Source organism: Balaenoptera acutorostrata, chromosome 15 (genome assembly GCF_949987535.1).
Source record: "Balaenoptera acutorostrata chromosome 15, mBalAcu1.1, whole genome shotgun sequence".
NCBI classification, from domain to species: domain Eukaryota; kingdom Metazoa; phylum Chordata; class Mammalia; order Artiodactyla; family Balaenopteridae; genus Balaenoptera; species Balaenoptera acutorostrata.
The window spans coordinates 26,021,963-26,041,805 of record NC_080078.1 but is presented as its reverse complement, the minus strand read 5'-3'; the positions used below and the strand labels follow the sequence as shown (position 1 = coordinate 26,041,805).

General features: G+C 48.7%; 1 protein-coding gene and 1 non-coding gene across 4 annotated transcripts in view; one reads left to right on the top strand and one right to left on the bottom strand.

Annotated features, from left to right (window-relative positions):
- Window positions 1-19,843, top strand: part of ABCC1 (ATP binding cassette subfamily C member 1) — a 134,176-nt gene that overhangs the window by 52,633 nt on the left and 61,700 nt on the right. For all 3 annotated transcript variants that reach the window (XR_009005303.1, XM_057528350.1, XM_057528351.1), the window contains exons 6-9: window positions 6,746-6,807; window positions 8,606-8,737; window positions 18,200-18,430; window positions 19,121-19,298. Coding sequence is in view for 2 of the 3 variants with exons in the window: in XM_057528350.1 (XP_057384333.1) it covers window positions 6,746-6,807; window positions 8,606-8,737; window positions 18,200-18,430; window positions 19,121-19,298 (603 nt within the window). In the remaining variant the exon portion in view is untranslated. The remainder of the gene's footprint in view (window positions 1-6,745; window positions 6,808-8,605; window positions 8,738-18,199; window positions 18,431-19,120; window positions 19,299-19,843) is intronic.
- LOC114238637 (small nucleolar RNA SNORA24) lies at window positions 15,350-15,480 on the bottom strand. Its single transcript, XR_003623957.1, has one exon. It is a non-coding gene; the product is annotated as a small nucleolar RNA SNORA24 (small nucleolar RNA).

The following is a 19,843-nucleotide window of genomic DNA, read 5'->3' as shown; positions in this document are numbered from 1 at the left end:
CTGAAAGGAGGATGCATGAGGCTGGTGACACTTAGGAAAGCCATTGCGAGAGTCCAGGCAGGTTGAGAGGAAGGCTGGCCTGAACAGTGACCCTGTGTGTAGCAGAGCATCAAAAATCAGGAAGAGAAATCGGACAAGTTCATGGGAAAAGCACACATCGTGTGTGCTGCAGTGGAAGAAATTGTGGTCCTGCGCCCGGAGGAGCTTTACACAGCTGAGAAGCGGCAGAGCCAACAAAGAACACCAGTGTAACATGCTGTACCAACGGATTTCTCACTGTCGGACATTTAGGTGGTTCCAACCAATAATAATAATAGCAGCCTTGTGTTAATAAATAAAATTAACGTATTTAATCCTCACAGCAACCCAACTTTGAGGCGGAACTGTGAGTCTCCCCCCATTTTACAGATGAAGACACCGAGGTTCAGGGTGGTGTAGTGTCTCCTGACTTCACAAGGCTGGATTGGGAGTCCTTCCACCGGGTGAACATCTGAGCCTGCATCAGCATCACCTGGAGGGCTTGTTAAAGCACAGATCATTGCCGGGTCCCACCCCCAGAGCTTCTGAGTCAGTCGGTTTGGGTGGGGCCTAAGCCTTTCTATTTTTAACAAACCCCCAGGCACCGTGGATGCTGGTGATGGGGCCGGGTTTCAGAACCCCTGGTCTGAGCTACACTGCTGCTCACGCGTCCCTTACTGCTGGAGTAACTGGCAGAAAACTGAACTAAAAGTAGAATCAGAACCAGAAAAGGTGGGTGGGGACCCAGAGAGTTTCTGACAGAAAGGCCAGAATGCTGAGGGCCCAGACAAAGGTCCTTAGAGTGCCTCGTGCGAGGTCACAGGTGACCAGTTCTCAGAGGACCAGTGCCTGTGGGCTGTGTACCAAATTAGTTTAAACCTCATAGTTTCAGGCCAAATTACCTGCACCAGGTAGAGATGCCAAAGAATGCAGCTCTCTGCATGAAGCTCCCTGCTCCTCTTCCTCTGCTTTCAGCCAGGGCCTGTCTGAATTATTCTTGTTTCTAACCAAATGGGGGATCAGTTAATAATCCTCCTTCCTCCTGGGACAGGAGTTACTCCAGTCTCAGAGGCCAGGAAACCCCCAGCCAGCAGCCCTGTCTTTTCCACCTCGAGAAGTTCTGCTTGGTTTTGGTTGAACGGAACGCCGCCTGGATCCTTGTCCAGCGACCTCCTTTTTTTTTTTTTCCCCTTCTTTCTTATTTTATTTTATTAATTTATTTTTGGCTGCGTTGGGTCTTCGTTGCTGTGCATGGGCTTTCTCTAGTTGTGGCGAGCGGAGGCTACTCTTCATAGTGGTGTGAGGGCTTCTCATTGCGGTGGCTTCTCCTGTCGTGGAGCACAGGCTCTAAGGCGCGTGGGCTTCAGTAGTTGCGGCATGTGGGCTTCAGTAGTTGCGGCATGTGGGCTCAGTAGTTGTGGCTTGAGGGCTCTAGAGCACAGGCTCAGCAGTTGTGACGTGTGGGCTTAGTTGCTCCACAGCGTGTGGGAACTTCCTGGACCAGGGCTTGAACCCGTGTCTGGATTCTTAACCACTGTGCCACCAGGGAAGTCCCTTTCCTTCTTTCTTTAATTATCAGTTCTTGACGACTTCAGAACTCTAATCGTCTGTTATCACATGAGGCCTCTCATGTCAGATAGGGACTTCCAGAAACCGGCTCCCAAACTGATGTAATTTCTTATCTGTGCTGGTGACAGGACCCGCTGTCTGCCCGATGTGACTTCTGATAATCTGAACATCTGTATCTGGATCCAGAGGAGGGAGGAGAGCTGGGGAGACGAACTTAAGGAGGCTCCTGGATTGTGCACATTAGAAACTGAAGTGTTCATGTTGCTGATCCAGCCTTACTGCATCTGGAGGGTGCATTTTCTCGCAGGGGCTGGGATTTTTACCAGCCAGAGTGAGGATTAGTCTCTCCCTGCTGGGCCATCATTTCTTATGGTCTTAGGGGTAGGACTTCATTTGTGTACAGTTGGGTATAAAGGGAATGAATTCACCTTCAGTTACACAGCCGACAGGTTGCTTCGTTCTTCTCCTTCAGTTTTATTGAGAAATAATCAACATACATCATTGATTAAGTTTAAGGTATACAACATTGATGGTTTCATTTACATGTATTGTGAAATGATTACCACAATAGGTTTAGTTGATAACATCTATTTTCTCATACAGGTAGAATAAAAGGAAAAGAAAAAAGCAGTGTTTTTTTTTTGGTTGCGCTGCATGGCTTGTGAGATCTTAGTTCCCCGACCAGGGATTGAACCCCGGCCCTCAGCAGTGAAAGTGTGGAGTCCTAACCACTGGACCTCCAGGGAATGCCCAAAAGAGCAGTTTTTAACTTTATAAATGTTGAGATGAAGATTGAATAACTCCACCTCTCCTTCCTCATCCTCTCCCCCCAATTTTATCATACTTTAAATTACATCAGTAATTAGTGTTTGCATCATTATAACAATTGTAAATATTGTTCACTGTAGACTTGTTTGAATTCTGTGTTTACATGTCCCTTTTTTTTTTTTTTAAGTATAATTGGCCTACAATGCTGTTAGTTTCAGGTACACACCATAGTGATTCGCCATTTCTATACATTTACAAAATGATCATGATAAGTCTAGGTTGCTTTGTTCTTGACCCACAGCTGGGCTTGCCTGATTTTGAAGCAATGCCAGGATTTGTGAGGCCCCTGTGTGTATAAGCCTGACACCCTGACAGTTTGCACTGGGCCTTGTGCAGGTTAGAAAGAGGCATCTGGCCCGCTCCGGGTGGATGAGTTTGAGAAAGGCCCTGCGTCCTTTCAGCCGATGCAGTCCTGCCGCCCTCAGGCCCAGGACCAGCTGCACTTCGGCCCCCACTCGCCCCCTCGGCTGGGCGTCTTTGTGCAGGGCTGACTCTGCGTTGATGCCAAGACTGAAAGAAGGCTGGATTTGGAGGCAGAAGGCCCACGTTTGAGTTCTAGTTCCTCCCCTTAAGAATCGCCATCTTTGGTGTCGTGGGGTCTGATGTAAGCAGGGGTCAGCCAACTTTTTCTGTAAGGAGGCAGATAGTAAATATTTTAGTCTTCGTAGACCACCTGGTCTCTGTCACAAGTACTCAGCTCTGCCACTGTAGCTCAGAAACAGACGTGGACAGTACGGAAATGAATGGGCATCGCCGTGTCCACATAAAACTATTTTGCAAGTGGCCGGACTGTGGGCCTGACTTTGCCAGCCCTGATGTGAAGCGTCTGGTACAGTTCTTGGTGTGTCACGGTCTGCAGGAAATGGCGGACTTGTTACTGTGTTTACCATTAGTATTCACGTTAAGACTGCTAATGTCATTGCTTGAGCTTTTACTCTGCGCCAGGAGCTGTCGTAAGTACTTCACAGGTTTTATCTCATTTAATCTCATCATCACCGAGTAACTTGGCCCAGGCGCCTCAGTTAGTAAGTGGCAGGGCTGGGATTCAAACCTCCCTCTAACCACCTTGCTTCATGTTGCTTCACCCATGGACGCCCCCCACGCCTGGCTCCCACCCCCGCCGGGACCCTGTATTGTTGTTGTTGTTACAGCTCTCACCGTGTATAGTTGTATATTTATTTGCATCTTGGTTTGCTTACGGTCCCTCTCTTCCAAGGCGAGAGGCAGTACTGGGCCGGGACCTCACTGTCTCTCCTGCGTAGCTCAGTCTTGGATGTATTTAGCCACCTCCTGGCATATAAGCAGATCCTCCCTCATTTTTTGCTTAAGAAATAAATGAGTCACTGCCAGCTGTGTCCCGCCCCATCCCCTTCTCTGCCAGCACCTTAGCTTTTTACAGTGGGTGGGAACTGGGCTGTAGTTGAAGTGTATTTGCGATTCCCTGACAACCCATCCACTTCCGGAAGAAAAACCAGCCTACAAAGCAAATACCACCACCTGCTCCAGGAATAATGCTGCGGCCTTAGGTTGGAAAAATGAGGTCCCATGGACCTCATTCCACTTGTCCCTCCTTGCAGTCCCATGAGGTAGGCTGAGCAGTGGGACTGACCGCTCCCAGTTCCCAGATGAGAAGACTGAGACTTTGGGGTGAAAGGACTTGCCCAAGGTCATTCAGCTAGACAATGGCATAGCTGGGATTTGAACCCAGGACCATCTGGCTTTAGGTTGGTTTAGAATGTGGGTCTGTGGGCCAGCTGCATCTGATTAAAGACATACCGACGCCAGGGCCCAAGCCCCAGAGAGAGTGATCTAGTTGGTCTGGGCTGGGACTCTCGGCAGCTGTGTTTACAAAGCTCCCCAGGTGATTCCCGGGCTGGTAGGACTGGAACCTCCCCATGCCTCACGGCCCCCAGAGTGAAACCTGGTGGTTCTCAGCCCAGGCTTCTTGTTTGACTCACTGGGGAAGATTTTCATGATGTAAACTTTCAAATGTATACAACTGTGGACAGCATGGTATAATGACCACCATGGACTGTTTACCCTGCATCGCATGTAAACATTTCAATATGTATCTCGGAAAGATAAGGAATTAAAAAATTTTAATAACATTTTATTTTGAAATAACTTGACTCACAAAGTTACAAAAATGGTAGAGTTCCTGTATACCCTTCTCCAACTTTCCACAATAATATCTCAGAGATAAGGATTTTAAGCAGTGCAACAATAATACCATTATATGGCCTAAAAACATACTAATTCTTTAATATCATCAAGTATTCCAGAAATCCACCATGGTTGCAAAGTGGTGCAGCCTCTTACGTGATATCATTCCTTCATTTGTTAGCGGGACCATTTTATACAAAGACGCTTCCTCATCTCTTTAGTCACCCTGTGGTGTCATAGACAAATGCTTGTTTCTTTCTTTTTTTCTGTTTTCAAAACAACGACTTGGTTCACTAGAATCTTTTCATCAGCGACACCAAGAGGTTTTTCTTCTTTTCCAGTATCAAGATGAACTTGTGTATTTAAACGTTTGTGATGTGTCTCAGTCCTTTTGACTTACTACCTGTATTGCAGCTCAAATGGTCCCTTTCTGGGCTTGTGGGAACCACTTCTGGTTGCTTCTGAGGCCTTTTACCAACCCTCCTCCCGTCAGGTGTGACAAGATGTTCTGGGCTTATCTTGTACATTTCCTGCTCAGCCACTTGGTCAAGGAGACTCTGGGAGTTGAAAACAAAAACAAAAACAAAACAAAAACTCAAGTGCCTGGACCCACCCCAAAACCAGCTAAATCAGAATCTCTGGGGGGTGGGGCAGATACGGTATTTTTTTTTCGAGTGCCCCTGGCCAGGGTTGACAGCCACTTGGGTAGAGTGTGTGTGTTCCCTCATGGGGCTCCCCAGCACCTTATCTCTGCAAAATGCTGGAACGCAGAGCAACATCCTCGGCTAATGATCCTATCACTCCCTGGTGACCCCACCTACACTAACACTTGTGTTTCAGGATTTAGACCTGAACATATTGGCCCTTGTGTGCAGTCTCAAAGGCTCTGTGCTGATTACCCATTCCTTGCCTGTGTGGCATTGAACTGGAGCTCATCTTTGTGGCTCTGGAAAAGAGGTTCTTTGAAAGTTTGCTTAGAATCTGTTGATGATTTCCTGTTGCTCTTGGGATGGAGACCAAAGTCCCTTATGTGGCCTCCAACGTAGACTGAGCACAGCCTCCAGTGTAGACTACTCAGGCCCCCTCTTGATTCCTGGAGCTGGCTATGCTCCCCTCTACCACAGGGCCTTTGCACACACTAGTCGCTCTGCTGGGACTGCCTTGCCTTTCCCCTTCACTTAGTTATCCTCTCCTCACTCTTCAGACCCCAGCTTGACCATCTTCCTCAGGGGCGCCTTCCCTGACCTCTGTCAACTAGATCAGCCCAGTGAGATACCAGTGATCTCACTGGTAATACTGACTTGCCTTCGGGGTATGAGCCTTATCACACTTGTGGTTTTGTATTTGTTCATGTGATCGTTTGATTAATGTCTCTCTCCGGACCCTGACTGTTTGGGACTCACATTCTGTCTCCACTGCTTCTAGCTGTTGGCACCCCGGGCAAGTCTTTTCATTTCTCTGCCCCTCAGTTTCTTTAACTATGAAATGAGGATGATGCTTTTACCTACTTCGTAGTGTGGTTATAAAGATTAAATGAGATAATTTGTGTAAAACATTTAAAACAGAGCTAGCTAGCAGAGAGTGTTAGCAGGTGGTGTTATTGCCCTGGTTTAGGGTTATGTCTGTTCAGATTTGTGTACAGGTGGTAGGCACATAGTAGGTGCTCAGAAAATATTTGTTGAATGAGTGAATGAATGAATGAATGAATGAAAGAAATAGGAATACTAGTAATACCACACCTAAGATTCTGTGAGGATATGAGTAACTTGTTGAGTGCCTGGCACATTGTAGATGCTCAGTAAATATTTGTTGAATGAACAAATGAATGAACTAAAGCAGGGACAACAGTAGGGCCGTGTTTGTTGGGTTGCTGTGGGGATGTAAGATAAGGCAGGTATGGGACTCATTGTACCATTTTTACACATAGCAGACACTCAGGAAACAGTTGCCAGGTAAAACTGGAGGAGCTGCCAGGTGTTTCTTTCCAGGCCACTGGTGCTCAGGAGGGAAGCCCTTTCAGGGTGAAAATCAGTGGCATGAGAGTGGCCGCTGGTCCACTGGGAGGAAGAGCAGTCAGCTGGCTGCTCCCTGCCTAGAGCTGGCGTAGATGAGAAGTTTAACCGTTCATTTCCCCTTTGCTCCCCACCCTGTGCTTTCTCTCCACTAGAATCCTTGCCCAGAATCCAGCGCCTCCTTCCTTTCCAGGATCACCTTCTGGTGGATCACAGGGTAAGTCCTGGTCCCCAGAGCTCGGGCGGCCGCTGGGCCAAGAGTGTGCCACTAGGGCCCCTGCTCTTCTTCCCTTGCCCTTTCCGATGGGGCTGTGTCCCGAGTGTGCCTTCCCTGGGCCGGGGTCTCAGAGACACTCACCCTGACCCCACGTTCATGTGATAAATGCATAAACCTAAACAGCTTGCACCTCTGTGGACGGCTTGGCCTGGGCAAGAAGCTGCACGCTCTTGGCTCAGGTTCGGATTTGGCTGTTTTTTTTGCATTAGGTGTAATTATTGTCGTTGGCATTGTTTCCCCCCATGAGAAAAATAATGCCCGTGCACCGCAGGAAAAGCGGGTAAGAGCGTGGACCAACAGCACCAGAGCACCAGAGGCAGCCGCCGTCCACAGCTCAACACACCCCCTTCTCGCCCTCCTTTTATTTGCACACTTTTTTCTTTACGTTGTCAGCATCCTACTGGGGATTATTAAAATCCCTCCCCCAACCCCCAAGCATTTTTCCTTGTCTTTATAAACTTTTTACAAACATTGTGGTTTTTTTTTTTTTTTAGTTTAATATTTGTCTTACTGAACTATTTTTCAGTTGCTGTTAAAGAACAGCGCTAGGACAGTTGGTGTAATTTCAATATGGACTGTAGGTCATGCCAACCAGGCTCATATTTCTGATTTTGGTCCTTGTACTCTGGTTATATCAGAGCATGTCCTTTCTCTTAGGGGGATGCACACTAATATTTAGGGGTAAAGATGTGTAGAGTCTGCAACCTACTATGAAATGGTTCAGAAAAAAGAAACACTTCATTTTATTACGCTTCGCAGACACTGTGTCTTTTACAAAGTGAAGGTTGGTGGCAACCCTGCGTCAAGCGAGTCTGTTGGCACCATTTTTGAGGCAGCATTCGCTCACTTTGTGTCTCTGTGTCACATTTTGGTAATTCTCACAATCCTTCAGACTTTTTCATTATTATTATATTTATTATGGTGATCTGTGATCCATGATCTTTGATGTTATTACTAGGATTCGCTGAAGGTGCAGATGATGCTTAGCATGTTTTAGCAATAAAGTATTTTTAAGTTAAGTTCTGTATGTTGTTTTTTTTTTTTTTAGACATAATGCTATTGCGCATTTAATAGATTATAGGATAGTGTAAACGTAACTTTAATATGGGAAACCAAAACATTCCTGTGACTCGCTTTATTGCAATATTCACTTTGTCACGGTGGTCTGAAACCGAACCCACAATATATCTGAGCTCTGCCTATATGTGTTTGCATATGCATGTATCTAGAGACAGAGGCAGATACAGCACACTTAAAATGTTAACAGTCGTGAACTAGGTGAAGGGTAGACAGGAATTCTTTGTAAGATTCCTGTGATTTTTCTCTGAGTTTGAAATGTTTCAAATAACAGGTTAAAATATTAGGTTTGCTTTTTATCATGAAAGTATTCAAACCAGAAAGACTAGTCTAATAAACCGCAATAAACTCATCACCTGATTTAACGATGGTTAATGCTTTGTCATATTCTCCTTAAAAATATTTTTTTTAAGTAAATTAGAGCCATCCTGCTATTCCTCCTAAATATTCTGTATGTATCTCTAAAAATGAGACTGTTTTTCCTGGGTGACCTAACAGTAAAATTAGCAATAATGATTTAATGTGCCCGCATGTCCATTATTCCTTATTGAGATATTCCTGAGTTGCGGCCGCCTTCGGTCGCATGGCTGTGGTGGCAGGGAGGGTCGTCGTCCTCCTCCTTCTGACTCTCATCGCCTCCCACCTTGTGTTTCGGCCACAGGATGATGGTCCAGGGCTACCGCCAGCCCCTGGAGAGCACTGACCTCTGGTCCCTGAATAAGGAGGACACGTCAGAACAAGTTGTGCCCGTTTTGGTAAAGAACTGGAAGAAGGAATATGCAAAGTCCAGAAAGTAAGTGCCAAGCATCCTGCCCCGGGGAAGCTGGGCACTCACTGGGGCAACCCCGTAGCTCCATCCCTCCACCTCTTACTAGCTTCTTGGCCCTGGGCGGGCTGCTTCCCTCCTCCGAGCCACGGTTTGCTCATCTGCAGAATGGGGTAGAGTGTGATGTGTAGCTAAGGCAATTTGGGGAGGAAAGAAGAGAGAAAGATGTCAAGTGGGAGAACGATTTTGTTTTCCGTGACCCTTGGCGAGCGTGTACCTGGCTGTGTGACCCTGCCCTCCCCGAGTCAGTCTCATTTTCCCTGCTTCTCTCCGAGCATCTGGCATCCTGAATGTTCTCGCTGTTTTAAACGTTTTGGTTCAACACGCCACGTCAACTACTTCTTGAGGTGTTCAGCCTAAGAAGCCCCATTCGATGGTGATTTGGGCTGTACTGGATTTTTTTTTTTCCAACAGCCTTTAATTTTTGGAGCAGTTTTAGGTTCACAGCAGTTCTGAGCAGAAGGTCAGAGGCAGGTGCACCCCTGCCCCGCTGTCAGCATCCCCCATCAGAGGGGCACATTGGTGACAACCCATGAGCCCACATTGACGCAGCATTGTCACCCCGAGTCTGTGGTTAACATCAGGGTTCACTCTCGGTGTCCAGGATTTCAGACTCTCGCCGACGAGAGCTGCATGCCAACCCCGAGCTCTATCATCGGGTTATTTGGGGAATCAGGCCAGGGCCTCCCCAGCACATACCTTACTTCATCAAATCTAGGACGTCATCAGTTGTGCGATGCATCATTATTTTACGCACCAGTGAGAAAGAGAAACGGCTGCCGATTAAACCAGGACATGACATTGACATAAGACGCGTCCTGCGTCCACGGGAGCCAGAAGAGAAATCACGAGGGATTTGGTGGCAGGGGACGGTGTCATTACTTATGTTGTCATTACGGGGTTGGGCCTGTTGTCCACCTTGGAGAGCTGGCTGACGAGAGCCCAGCCTGGTGTGTGGCCCCGCAGAGCAGCTGGCCTCCCAGGAGAGAGGCCCAGGCTCTAGGTCTGATTCCTCACCCGTTGCAGGAGCGCCCAAGTTCCAGGTCTTCACTCAGGCCGAGGCTGTGGATGGGAATGTGGGGCATCGTGCTGGCCACCAGGACATCAGTGGAGGACTTGTGACTCTGTGCCGTGGCCCGTTCGGGGTGGCCACGGACAGAGGAGAAGTTGTCCCTTGGGAGGTGGATTGAGCTTGAGCCTCTGTGGTTGGGCGTTGTGAGGAGATAGCTGGTGCTCTGTGCACACCACACAGCTCTGGCCTTGTCCCATGTCTGTGACCCAGTTGGAGGTTCTCAGGGAGAAGTGGGATCTCTGGTTCCCTTCGACCTGGCCTGCAGCCTCCTTCCTGATGAGAGGGCTGCGTCCTCAGCTTGAGTTACCCGAGCCTCGCTGACTGCTTGGCTCCGCCTCCTTCCCATGTTGGGTAGCAGGGGATGCCCACCGTGCTGTCCCCTGGGGCTCACCCAGTGAGCCGGTTGCTGCACATGTTGTAGGAGGGGCTGGCAAATGAGGCTTCGTGGGAAGAGGACTGGCCGTACGGCATAAAGCTCCATCACGGGCCTGGCCCTTCGTTGATTTGTTCAGCAGATGCAGTTGATAACTGCTGATATGCTGAGTGCAGTTTAGGCCCTGGGGGTTCAGAGAGTGGAACAAGATAGACAGGCTCCTTGTTTGGTGCCACTTACATTCCGTGTGGGACACAGGGAGTTGGGAGTCAAACACAGACTGTTGAGAAACTTTGAAGAGCCTTAGTGTGATGACGAGATTAAATGGGGTAATGAGGGTGAGAGTGACTGCGGGAGCTGATGCAGGTTTGGTGGTCAGGGATGGCCTCTCTGAGCAGAGGTTCGTGTCAAAGGAGGGAGTGAGCCACGTACAAATGTGGGGACAGGGCTTTCCGTTTCACGGAAACAGCTCGTGCAAAGGTCCTGAGGTAGCGGTGAGTGTGGCATGCTTATGGAGCAACCAGGGGCCCCGTATGGCTTGAGTGGAGTGAGAGGTGGGGAGAACAGGAGGAGATAAAGTAGGAGAAGTGTTTGCAGGGATCTCATAGGCTATGGTACTGGCTTAGGGGTTGACCCCAAATGCGGTGAGAAGACCGGTGGGTTTTACACAGGGCAGTGGCATGCCCGGAGTTCTGTCTTATATCAGCCAGTTAGGCTGTGCTGGGGAAGGTGGTTTGTGGGGCGAGAGTAGGGGCAGATGGGTCAGTGGCTCTGTTCCCAGAGGCGTGAGCCACATCTGGCCCTGTGACCCACATGGGTGGGGAGGGGAGAGTCCTGTGCTCTGGGCTGCTGGGTGCCCCAGGGCTGCCGGGGAGCAGGTGACCGCGGCCTGGGCAGGAGGGCTGCCTTGGCTTCTTGGCCTCGGGTCTCAACCTCCCCCCCTGCCCCCAGTTCTTCTCCTCACCCCTGAGTGACTCCTCTCAGGAGTCAGGTCTGAGCTGCTTCCCCTGCTCCCCTGACCTTTGGGTTTTAAAATCCAGTGCCTCACTGGTTTTCATTAGATGATTTTGAGTTTAACAAAATGGAGTGGAAATTTCTCGACTTACGGCCTCCCATAGGTTAAGGCCATTTTGGACTGTGGTTCCTGCTGGAATGACTATAAAATGGTTTGGTGGCTCTGGAAAAGACTTGGGCAGTTTTTTTAAAAAGTTAAATAGTTATGATACCACCCCACCATTCTACTCCTAGGTGTACACCCAAGAGAACTGAAGACATATGTTCATAAACTTGTGCAGGGATGTTCGTAGCAGCTTTATGTGTGATGGCCAAAGCTGGAAGCAACCCAGACAACCATTAACAAGTGAATAGATGTGCAAATCGCGGTGTAGCCATGCAAGGGAACACTTGTGAGCAAAACAACAGAATGAACTATTGGTACACTCAGCCACATGAAAATCTTTAAATAATTACGCTGAGTGAACGAAGCCAGGCAACAGTGCATACATACTAGGTGATTCCATTTATATACAATTCCAGAAAATGAAAGCAAGTCTGTAGTGACAGAAATCAGATCAGTGGTTGCCTGAGGTAGGGGGAGGTAGTGAGATGGGAGGAGAAATTACAGAGAGGAGAGCTCTTGGGGGTGATGGGCGTGTCCATTATCTTGGTTTCCCTGATGGTCTGACAGGTGTGTAAATCTGTCAGAACTCATCAAATTGTACACTTCAAATGTGTGAACTTGATTTTACATCAGTTATACTCCAATAAAGCAATGTATAAAAAAACAGTAGTGTTTAAAGAAAGGGTGACCATTTTACTTAATTGTCTCTATTACATAAAGGAGTGCAAACAGCAAGTAACAAACAGAAACAAAGAAAACAGAATGCTCCAAAATACAGGTGTTAAGCTATGGTTCTCAGCCTTTCAGACCCATTGCCCCCTTGAGTAATAAAGATATTGTAACATCTCCTTAAATGTACTTTAAGGAAATATATAAAAATAACCCACTCATGTATCTTACTTTAAAAATCAACAAAGTGTTCTTGCTCAACTTTAACAGAAACTAAAAGGCAAAGGATTTGTAATAAAACGTCATCCATGTATGTCTGTGTGTAAACACTCAGGCGCACGCTAGAATAGAGAATGAAGAATTGCTGAGTGCTCCTAAGTGGAGCCTTCTCTGTGGCAGCAGCAAATCTCGACCGACCCAGTCTTGTGGTTCTGGAGACCAGAACCATCGTCACCCTCATGGACAAGGTTTTGCAAAGTGGTGATTCATGCTTGGCAAATTTCTGAACAGAACTTAATTTGCACGCTGACTGCATTTCTGAAAAAAATCGAGGTATATTTAAACTTGCAAAAAAAAAAAAATACACTCTGTGTATGGATTTATGCCAAAGATGAAGTTAGAGTGTAGATTTAGGTGATCTGGGGACTTCCCTGGCTGTTCAATTGTTAAGACTCTGCTCTTCCACTGCAGGGGGGCGTGGGTTCGATCCCTGGTCGGGGAACTAAGATCTCACAAGCTGTCGGTGGTGGCAAAAACAAACAAATAAACAAACAAAACCCCCCATAGATTTAGGTGATTTTAGGCAGGCTCTTCACCTACATGGATGCCTGGTAGGATCTTGTTTCTTTGGGATGGTCCTGTACTCAAAGAGGGTCTGGTTTCTGGCCCAGTCATTGTGACATCAGAGGGTGAGAAACCCCCTTGACAGCCTGTTTTTGAGAAACAAAAAGCACTCTACGACAACAGCAACAAAAAGGGAAAGAATGATCTCGAGTCATTTGTATTTGTGCTGAACACAGTCAAAATCCTGCCAGGGCTATACTTTCCTTGCGGGGCTGGAGGGGTGGGAGTCGGAAGGTGGCTGCCATGCCCATCTGTGGTTTCCAGAACTGTTATCCCGTATATTGTGAGCTCGAAGGAGAATGAAAATGTGAGTTAAGGGTGTAAAATCCGTTCTCTGCAATTGTAGGTCAAATCTGCCCTTCTGTGTTATACTGGGTATTACGGATCAAAGACAATGCTCAGAGTACATCCAGAAAATCTAGTTTTAATTGAGCTATGATCTTTATAAGTTTGAGATTTTTGCCTTTGCCTCAACATTAGGATCTTATTTGTTTAACAAATGACAGACAAAGCCTGCAGTAGCTCCTCGTGGCCCTTTGGTTGGTTCACGCACCTCCCAGTCTGCTCTCTCAGCCCTGCTCTGGTTACTTGAGGTTCTTGGAAGGGCTGCCTCACCTCTTTTCAAAATCCCTTAGTTCCAGGCCTGGCTTATCCTGTTCCCCCTGCCTAGAGCACCCTTTCCTTTCCCAAGTGGACTCGATCCCTCATCATGCAGGTTTCAGCTTTGATGTCCCCTCCTCCAGGAAGCCCCCATGATAGTCCCCCTCACATGGCTGATCCGTTTCTCTCACAGGGCTGCTCGATGGTGGGGCTCTCCCCAGGGCCCGGCCCAGAGCAGGGCATTCGTGGAGGAGAGAGCAATGGGCACCTTTGCCCATATAAAAATCTCTTGGGTGAGCAAGTTCCTTTTTCTTCCCAGCCTCCAGCTTCCCCACCCCTTCCTCTTCCCCTGTCCTGAGCAGTTTTCTTCTGACTCAGACCTTCCCTCTCCAACATTCCTTTCTTTCCCAGCCAGACCATTCAGGTGCCCTGCTTTCTTCCTCACCCTCCAGGAGTGCCAGCTTCCCTTGGAGAGCTCTTGTTCACTGGATATTTTTTCTCTCCTGACTTGGCTGTAGCTGGTCCCTTCTACTTCTCTAGACCCCTTTCTCCCAGGCCTGAGCCTTCCTCCTCTCTGCCCTCCTGAGACCTTCTCCCTTGCCCTTTGGCCGCCCATCTCCTGGCCACAGAAAACAGCCTGGGTCACTGGCAGCCCAGGCAGGCCCAGGGCCAGGGCCCAGCTTAGGACGTGGTGCAGAAAATGAATGCGGAGGGGGGAATGACTGAGCCACTCCCTGCCCCCCTGCCCTGCCTTCTTGTCTTCCTTTCCAAGAGGGCATGTGTGTGCTGAATGAAATCATACTAAAAATCCCCGCCAGAATCCCAGCTTCAGGGGAAGTCAGTAAAGTGAGCAGGGAAAGAGCTTACGCAGTGACACTGACAACACGAAAAATAGAAATAATCCTCTGTGGTTGGTGGAATGACACCCCCCCCCCAAAAAAAAGATGTCCACATTCTGATCCCCAGAACCTGTGAATATGTTACATGGCAAAGGGACTTTGCAGATGTGATTCAGTTCAGGATTTTGAGATGGGAGACTATTCTGGGTTATTGGGGTGGGCCTGATGTCATAATCACGAGGTTCCTTATAAGGAGGAGACAGGAGGTGAGAGAGAGAAGACGCTGAGCGGCTGTCTTGGAAGGTGGAGGCAGGGGCCACGTGCCCAGGTGTATGGGCTGCTTTTTTTTTTTTTTTTGGCTGCTTTGGGTCTTCGTTGCTGCGCACGGGCTTTCTCTAGTTTTGGTGAGCGGGGGCTACTCTTTGTTGTGGAGCACGGGTTCCTCGTTGCGGTGGCTTCTCTTGTTGTGGAGCATGGGCTCTAGGCACACAGGCTTAAGTAGTTGCAGCATGCGGGCTCAGTAGTTGTGGCACATGGGCTCAGTAGTTGTGGCTCGCGGGCTCTAGAGCGCAGGCTCAGTAGTTGTGGTGCATGGGCTTAGTTGCTCCGCAGCATGTGGGATCTTCCCCGACCAGGGACTGAACCCATGTCCCCTGCATTGGCAGACGGATTCTTAACCATTGCGCCACCAGGGAAGTCCCTGTAAGCATCTTCTAGAAGTTGGAAAAGGAGGAAACAGATTCTCCCATGGAGCCTGCAGGCCCACCTTAGATTTCTTTTTTCTTTTTTTTTTTTAATCCGTACAAATCAAGCATTTTATTTATATAGCAAGGGAGCACTCCTTTATTCTCCATTTAAATACCATACTTGAGATTTAAAATGACAGTTGGCAGTGTACTACAGGATGCTAAATAAGACTTCGTCCGTATTGCTTTGGATATCTTGATATTTTGTTATATTTTCCATCCTCCATTGGAACAATTATTTCAGCTTCCTAGAAACATTTGAACAGTAGTTAGATGTTTGCCCAATAACCCAGTACCCTCCAGGTTTTTGAAGTGAAGAATGTTACTTGTGCAAGTCAGAATCTGATACCAGTTAAATAGTGACAGCTTTGCCGATAAACAAGAATGTGCTCTTCCATGGCTAGGAAGGGAGACTTCCACGGCTGACAGGTCCCAAAGATACATGGAGCCAGCTTAGATTTCTGACCTCCACAACTATGAGATGTTAAATTTGTGTTGTTTCAAGCCATTGAGTTTGTGTTAATTTGTTGCAGCAGCCATAGGAAGTTCTACAACTTCACCCAGAGTTTAGATTTTATTCTGGATGTAGTGGGAGGCCAGCAGTGGAGTTGAGGTTGGGGTGATGCACTTTAGGAGGATCCCACTGGCTGCCGTGCAGGGACTTGGTTGTTAGGGAACGAGAGTGGAAGGAAATGGGGGGAGTGGCGAGGAGGCCCCGGCGATGGTCACTTGCATGGGTCAGAGGCTGTGGCGATGGAAAGCGTGGATGGATGGATGACTGCACACATCCCGGGAGGGGGATGGACACAACACGTGCCTGACTGGAGCTGGGAGCGTGGAGGGGAGGGGTTCAGGGATGATTCCCATGTTTCTGGTCCTTTCCTGGGGTGAGGAGCATCGAGGGGAAGGATACGGACTTGACAGAGCCCAGACCAGTGCCCACGGTTTGGAGTGGGGACGGAGGAGGGAGCCAAAGCAGGTTGGGAGGCTGTGGTCTCCAGGAGGGCGTTTCAGTTGGTCCAAATGGTCAGATGTGGCTTAGATGGGAGAGGCAAGAATCCCCTGTGATTAAACGATGTTCAGTGAGCTTATGCAGTGGACGATTGTGTTGGGTGGACGATGGGGATGAAGCTTGGTGCACATTTCGGGGATGGAGCCCACGTTTGGCCTTTTGAGGATGTTGCTTTGACTGCATTTTGGGAGAGGGAAGCTGTATGTGTTGGTGCGTAACAGGTCACCCCAAAACGTAGCAGCTTTAAATAAGAATGAACATTTACTATGTCACACAGGGTCTCTGGGTCGGGGGTCTGGGATGGGTCTAGCTGGGTAGTTCTGGCTCAGGGTCTGCCATGGCTGCAGTCCTCTGAAGGCTTGACCAGGGCCGTGGATCTGCTTCCACATTGCACATGGTTGGTAAGACTGTGCTGTCTGTTGGCAAGGTCTCACCGTGGGGGCTTCTCCAGGAGGCTGGTGGAGTGTCCTCCTGACCCGACAGTTGGCTTTGCCCTGAGTCAGTGATCCATGAGAGGGCAAGAAAGAAGCCACAGTGTTTTCTGCAACCTAATCTTGGGAATGACACTCTCTCTCCGTCATTTCTGCAATATCCTGTTACAAGTGGGAGGGGACTTCACAGGGGCATGTATGAGGGTTCCGATTTCTCAACATCCTTGCAGACCTTGTTGTTATCTGACTTTTTGATGATAACCATCCTAGCGGGTGTGAAGCAGTATCTCATCCTGGTGTTGATTTGCATTTCCCTGATAACTTAAGATGTTAAGCAACATTACATGTGCTTATGCCGTTCGCAGGTCTTCTTTGCGCCTTTTATGGTTGGGTTGTCTTTTTCTTTTTCTTTTTTTTTAATTTTTAAAAAATTTTATTTATTTATTTATTTATGGCTGTGTTGGGTCTTCGTTTCTGTGCATGGGCGTTCTCTAGTTGCGGCGAGCGGGGGCCACTCTTCATCGCAGTGCGCGGGCCTCTCACTGTCGCGGCCTCTCTTGTTGCGGAGCACAAGCTCCAGACACGCAGGCTCAGTAGTTGTGGCTCACGGGCCTAGTTGCTCCGTGGCATGTGGGATCCTCCCAGACCAGGGCTCGAACCCGTGTCCCCTGCATTGGCAGGCAGACTCTCAACCACTGCGCCACCAGGGAAGCCCCGTCTTTTTCTTATTGAGTTGTAAGAGTTCTTTATTTGCTCTAGTTACAGGTCCCTTATCAGAGTTTTGATTTGCAAATATTTCCTCCCATTTTGTGGGTTGTCTTTTCACTTTCTTGGTGGTATCTTTTGAAGCACAAAAGTTTTTGATTTTGATGAAGTTCAATTTATTTTTTCTTTTGTTGCTTGTGCTTGTGGGGTCGTATTTAAGAATCCATTCCTAAATCCAAGGTCCTAAAGTTTTGCCCCCTCTGTTGCCTTCCAAGAATTTTATAGTTTTAGCTCTATGTTAGGTCTTTCATCCATTTCGAGTTAATTTTTGTATATGGTGTGAAGTAAGGGTCCAACTCACTCTTTTGCCTGTAGCTATCTAGTTTCCCAACACCATTTGTTGAAAAAACTATTCTTTTCCCATTGAACGGCCTTGACAACCTCGTCAAAATCAATCAGGTTTATTTCTGGATTTTTAATTCTGTTGCATTGATCTCTGTATATGCTCAACCTCATGCCTGTCTTGATTATGGTTGTTTCATAGTAAGTTTTGAAGTCGGGAAATGTGAATCCTCCAACTTTGCTTTTCTTTTTCAGGATTGTTTTGGCTATCCCTTGAGTTTCCATATGAATTTTAGGATTAGCTTCTCCATTTCTATAAAGAGCCAGCTGGGATTCTGATAGAGATTGCACTGAATCTGTAGGTCATTTTTGGGTTGGCACTTTTCTGTGCCCTTTACCTATATTAAGTCATGTATAGGTGAGGTAGGTCCTACTATTTCCCCATTGTACAGATGAGGAAACTAAGGCCTAGAGAGTTTAAGGCACTTGCCTAAAGTCACACAGCTGGCCAGGATCCTGAGTCTGTGGTCAGAATCACCGTGCTAAGCTGCTTCTCTGCAGCGACTGGTTTTCTTTGGCTAGGCCTCCCTGTGGGGGGGGGGCCTTCTCCGGCCTTCTGGCCGGTGGGCTGAGTGCCTGGCAGACCCCACAACTGCTCCTTGCTCCTCGTGTTCCAGACAGCCGGTGAAGATCGTGTACTCCTCCAAGGATCCCGCCAAGCCGAAAGGGAGTTCCAAGGTGGATGTGAACGAGGAGGCTGAGGCTTTGATTGTCAAGTCTCCCCAGAAGGATTGGAACCCGTCCCTGTTCAAGGTGTTATACAAGACCTTTGGGCCCTACTTCCTCATGAGCTTCTTGTTCAAGGCTGTGCACGACCTGATGATGTTTACCGGCCCAGAGATCTTAAAGTAAGGCCTCCTCCCTCTCAGCCGGGCAGCTCTTCACGTCCTTGACCTTCCACTTGCAACACCCTTCACCTTCCCTTAGGGTCACGTGGCATGCTCCCGAGGGCACAGGGCCAGGCCTGTACATCCTTACCTGCTTTGCCTGATGCTTTGCTCTAATACAACCATCTTAATTAAGGCCACGTTGGTTGCAAGTAACAGAAACCTTACCAGGCTCCCCTGAAGCCAAAAGGGGGAACATAGAGGATTATCTTGGGAAACCAAAAGCAGGGAAATGTCAGATTGCATGAAAGCTGCAACCTAAACCCAGAAAGGAGGTCACCTCTCTGTTTACCTCCCTCCCTCCCTGCTTCTGTCTGTCTCTTTGGTGCCACATGTTCGTTCTCTTTCCCTCCCTCCCTCCCTCCCTCCGCCCCTTGTGCTCTCTACTTGGTCACTTTTGGGTGATGAGGCAGAGCAATCAATGCGAGAAGCCCGGGGCTGCGCGCCCTGCCGTGATTACTCCCCCCCACCCCCACCCCCCCGGCATGGGCATCGCCATGTGGGTTGGGCTTCCCATCCATAAAACTGGCGTTGAGAGTGCCTGCCTTGCCTGGCTCAGGAGAAGGTCACCCGCGGAAGCCAGAGGACTTGTCCCCACGCGCATGCATTTCGCGGTCTCTCACATGGGGCTCTGTCCCTGCTGCCCCACAGGTTGCTCATCAGCTTCGTGAACGACAGGAAGGCCCCAGACTGGCAGGGCTACTTCTACACGGCGCTGCTGTTCGTCAGCGCCTGCCTGCAGACCCTCGTGCTGCACCAGTACTTCCACATCTGCTTCGTCAGCGGCATGCGGATCAAGACCGCCGTCATCGGGGCTGTGTACCGGAAGGTGGGCCCGCGGCTCCCGCTGCCGCCGCGGAACCCCTGGGGGCGTGACCGGGTCACATCTCAGGCCCAGCTTCTGGAGCAGTGGCATGATGGTGGCCTGAGTGGCCACGGGTGGCAGGGAGTGACCGTCAGGCCTGAGAGCTTAGCAAAGCTGATCCCAAGGGCGAGCCTGTGGCATGTCCGGGAGCCCTGGGGTCAGCTGAGGGTAATTGGATTTCTTAGATGGCACTTGATTTGGGGAGATCCAGGTTTGAATCCTTGCTCTGCTGCTAATAGTCTGTGTGTGAACGTGTTCTAACTCTCCATTTGAACGGAGCAGATGGTATGTTCCTTGGGTGATAGATACTCAGCAGGTATCTGGGCACGGACAGCCTTAAAGGACCTGGATTACCTCCTCGGTCCCTTCATTTCTTAGCCTCTGGGCCACGTGGGTTAAGAAGAGACTATTCAGCAGGTAGTCGGGAAAGATGGACTTGATCATTGGCTCTCGGCCCTGTCTGCAAGTTAGACTCACCCGGAGAGCTTCAGAAACTTCCAAGGACCAGG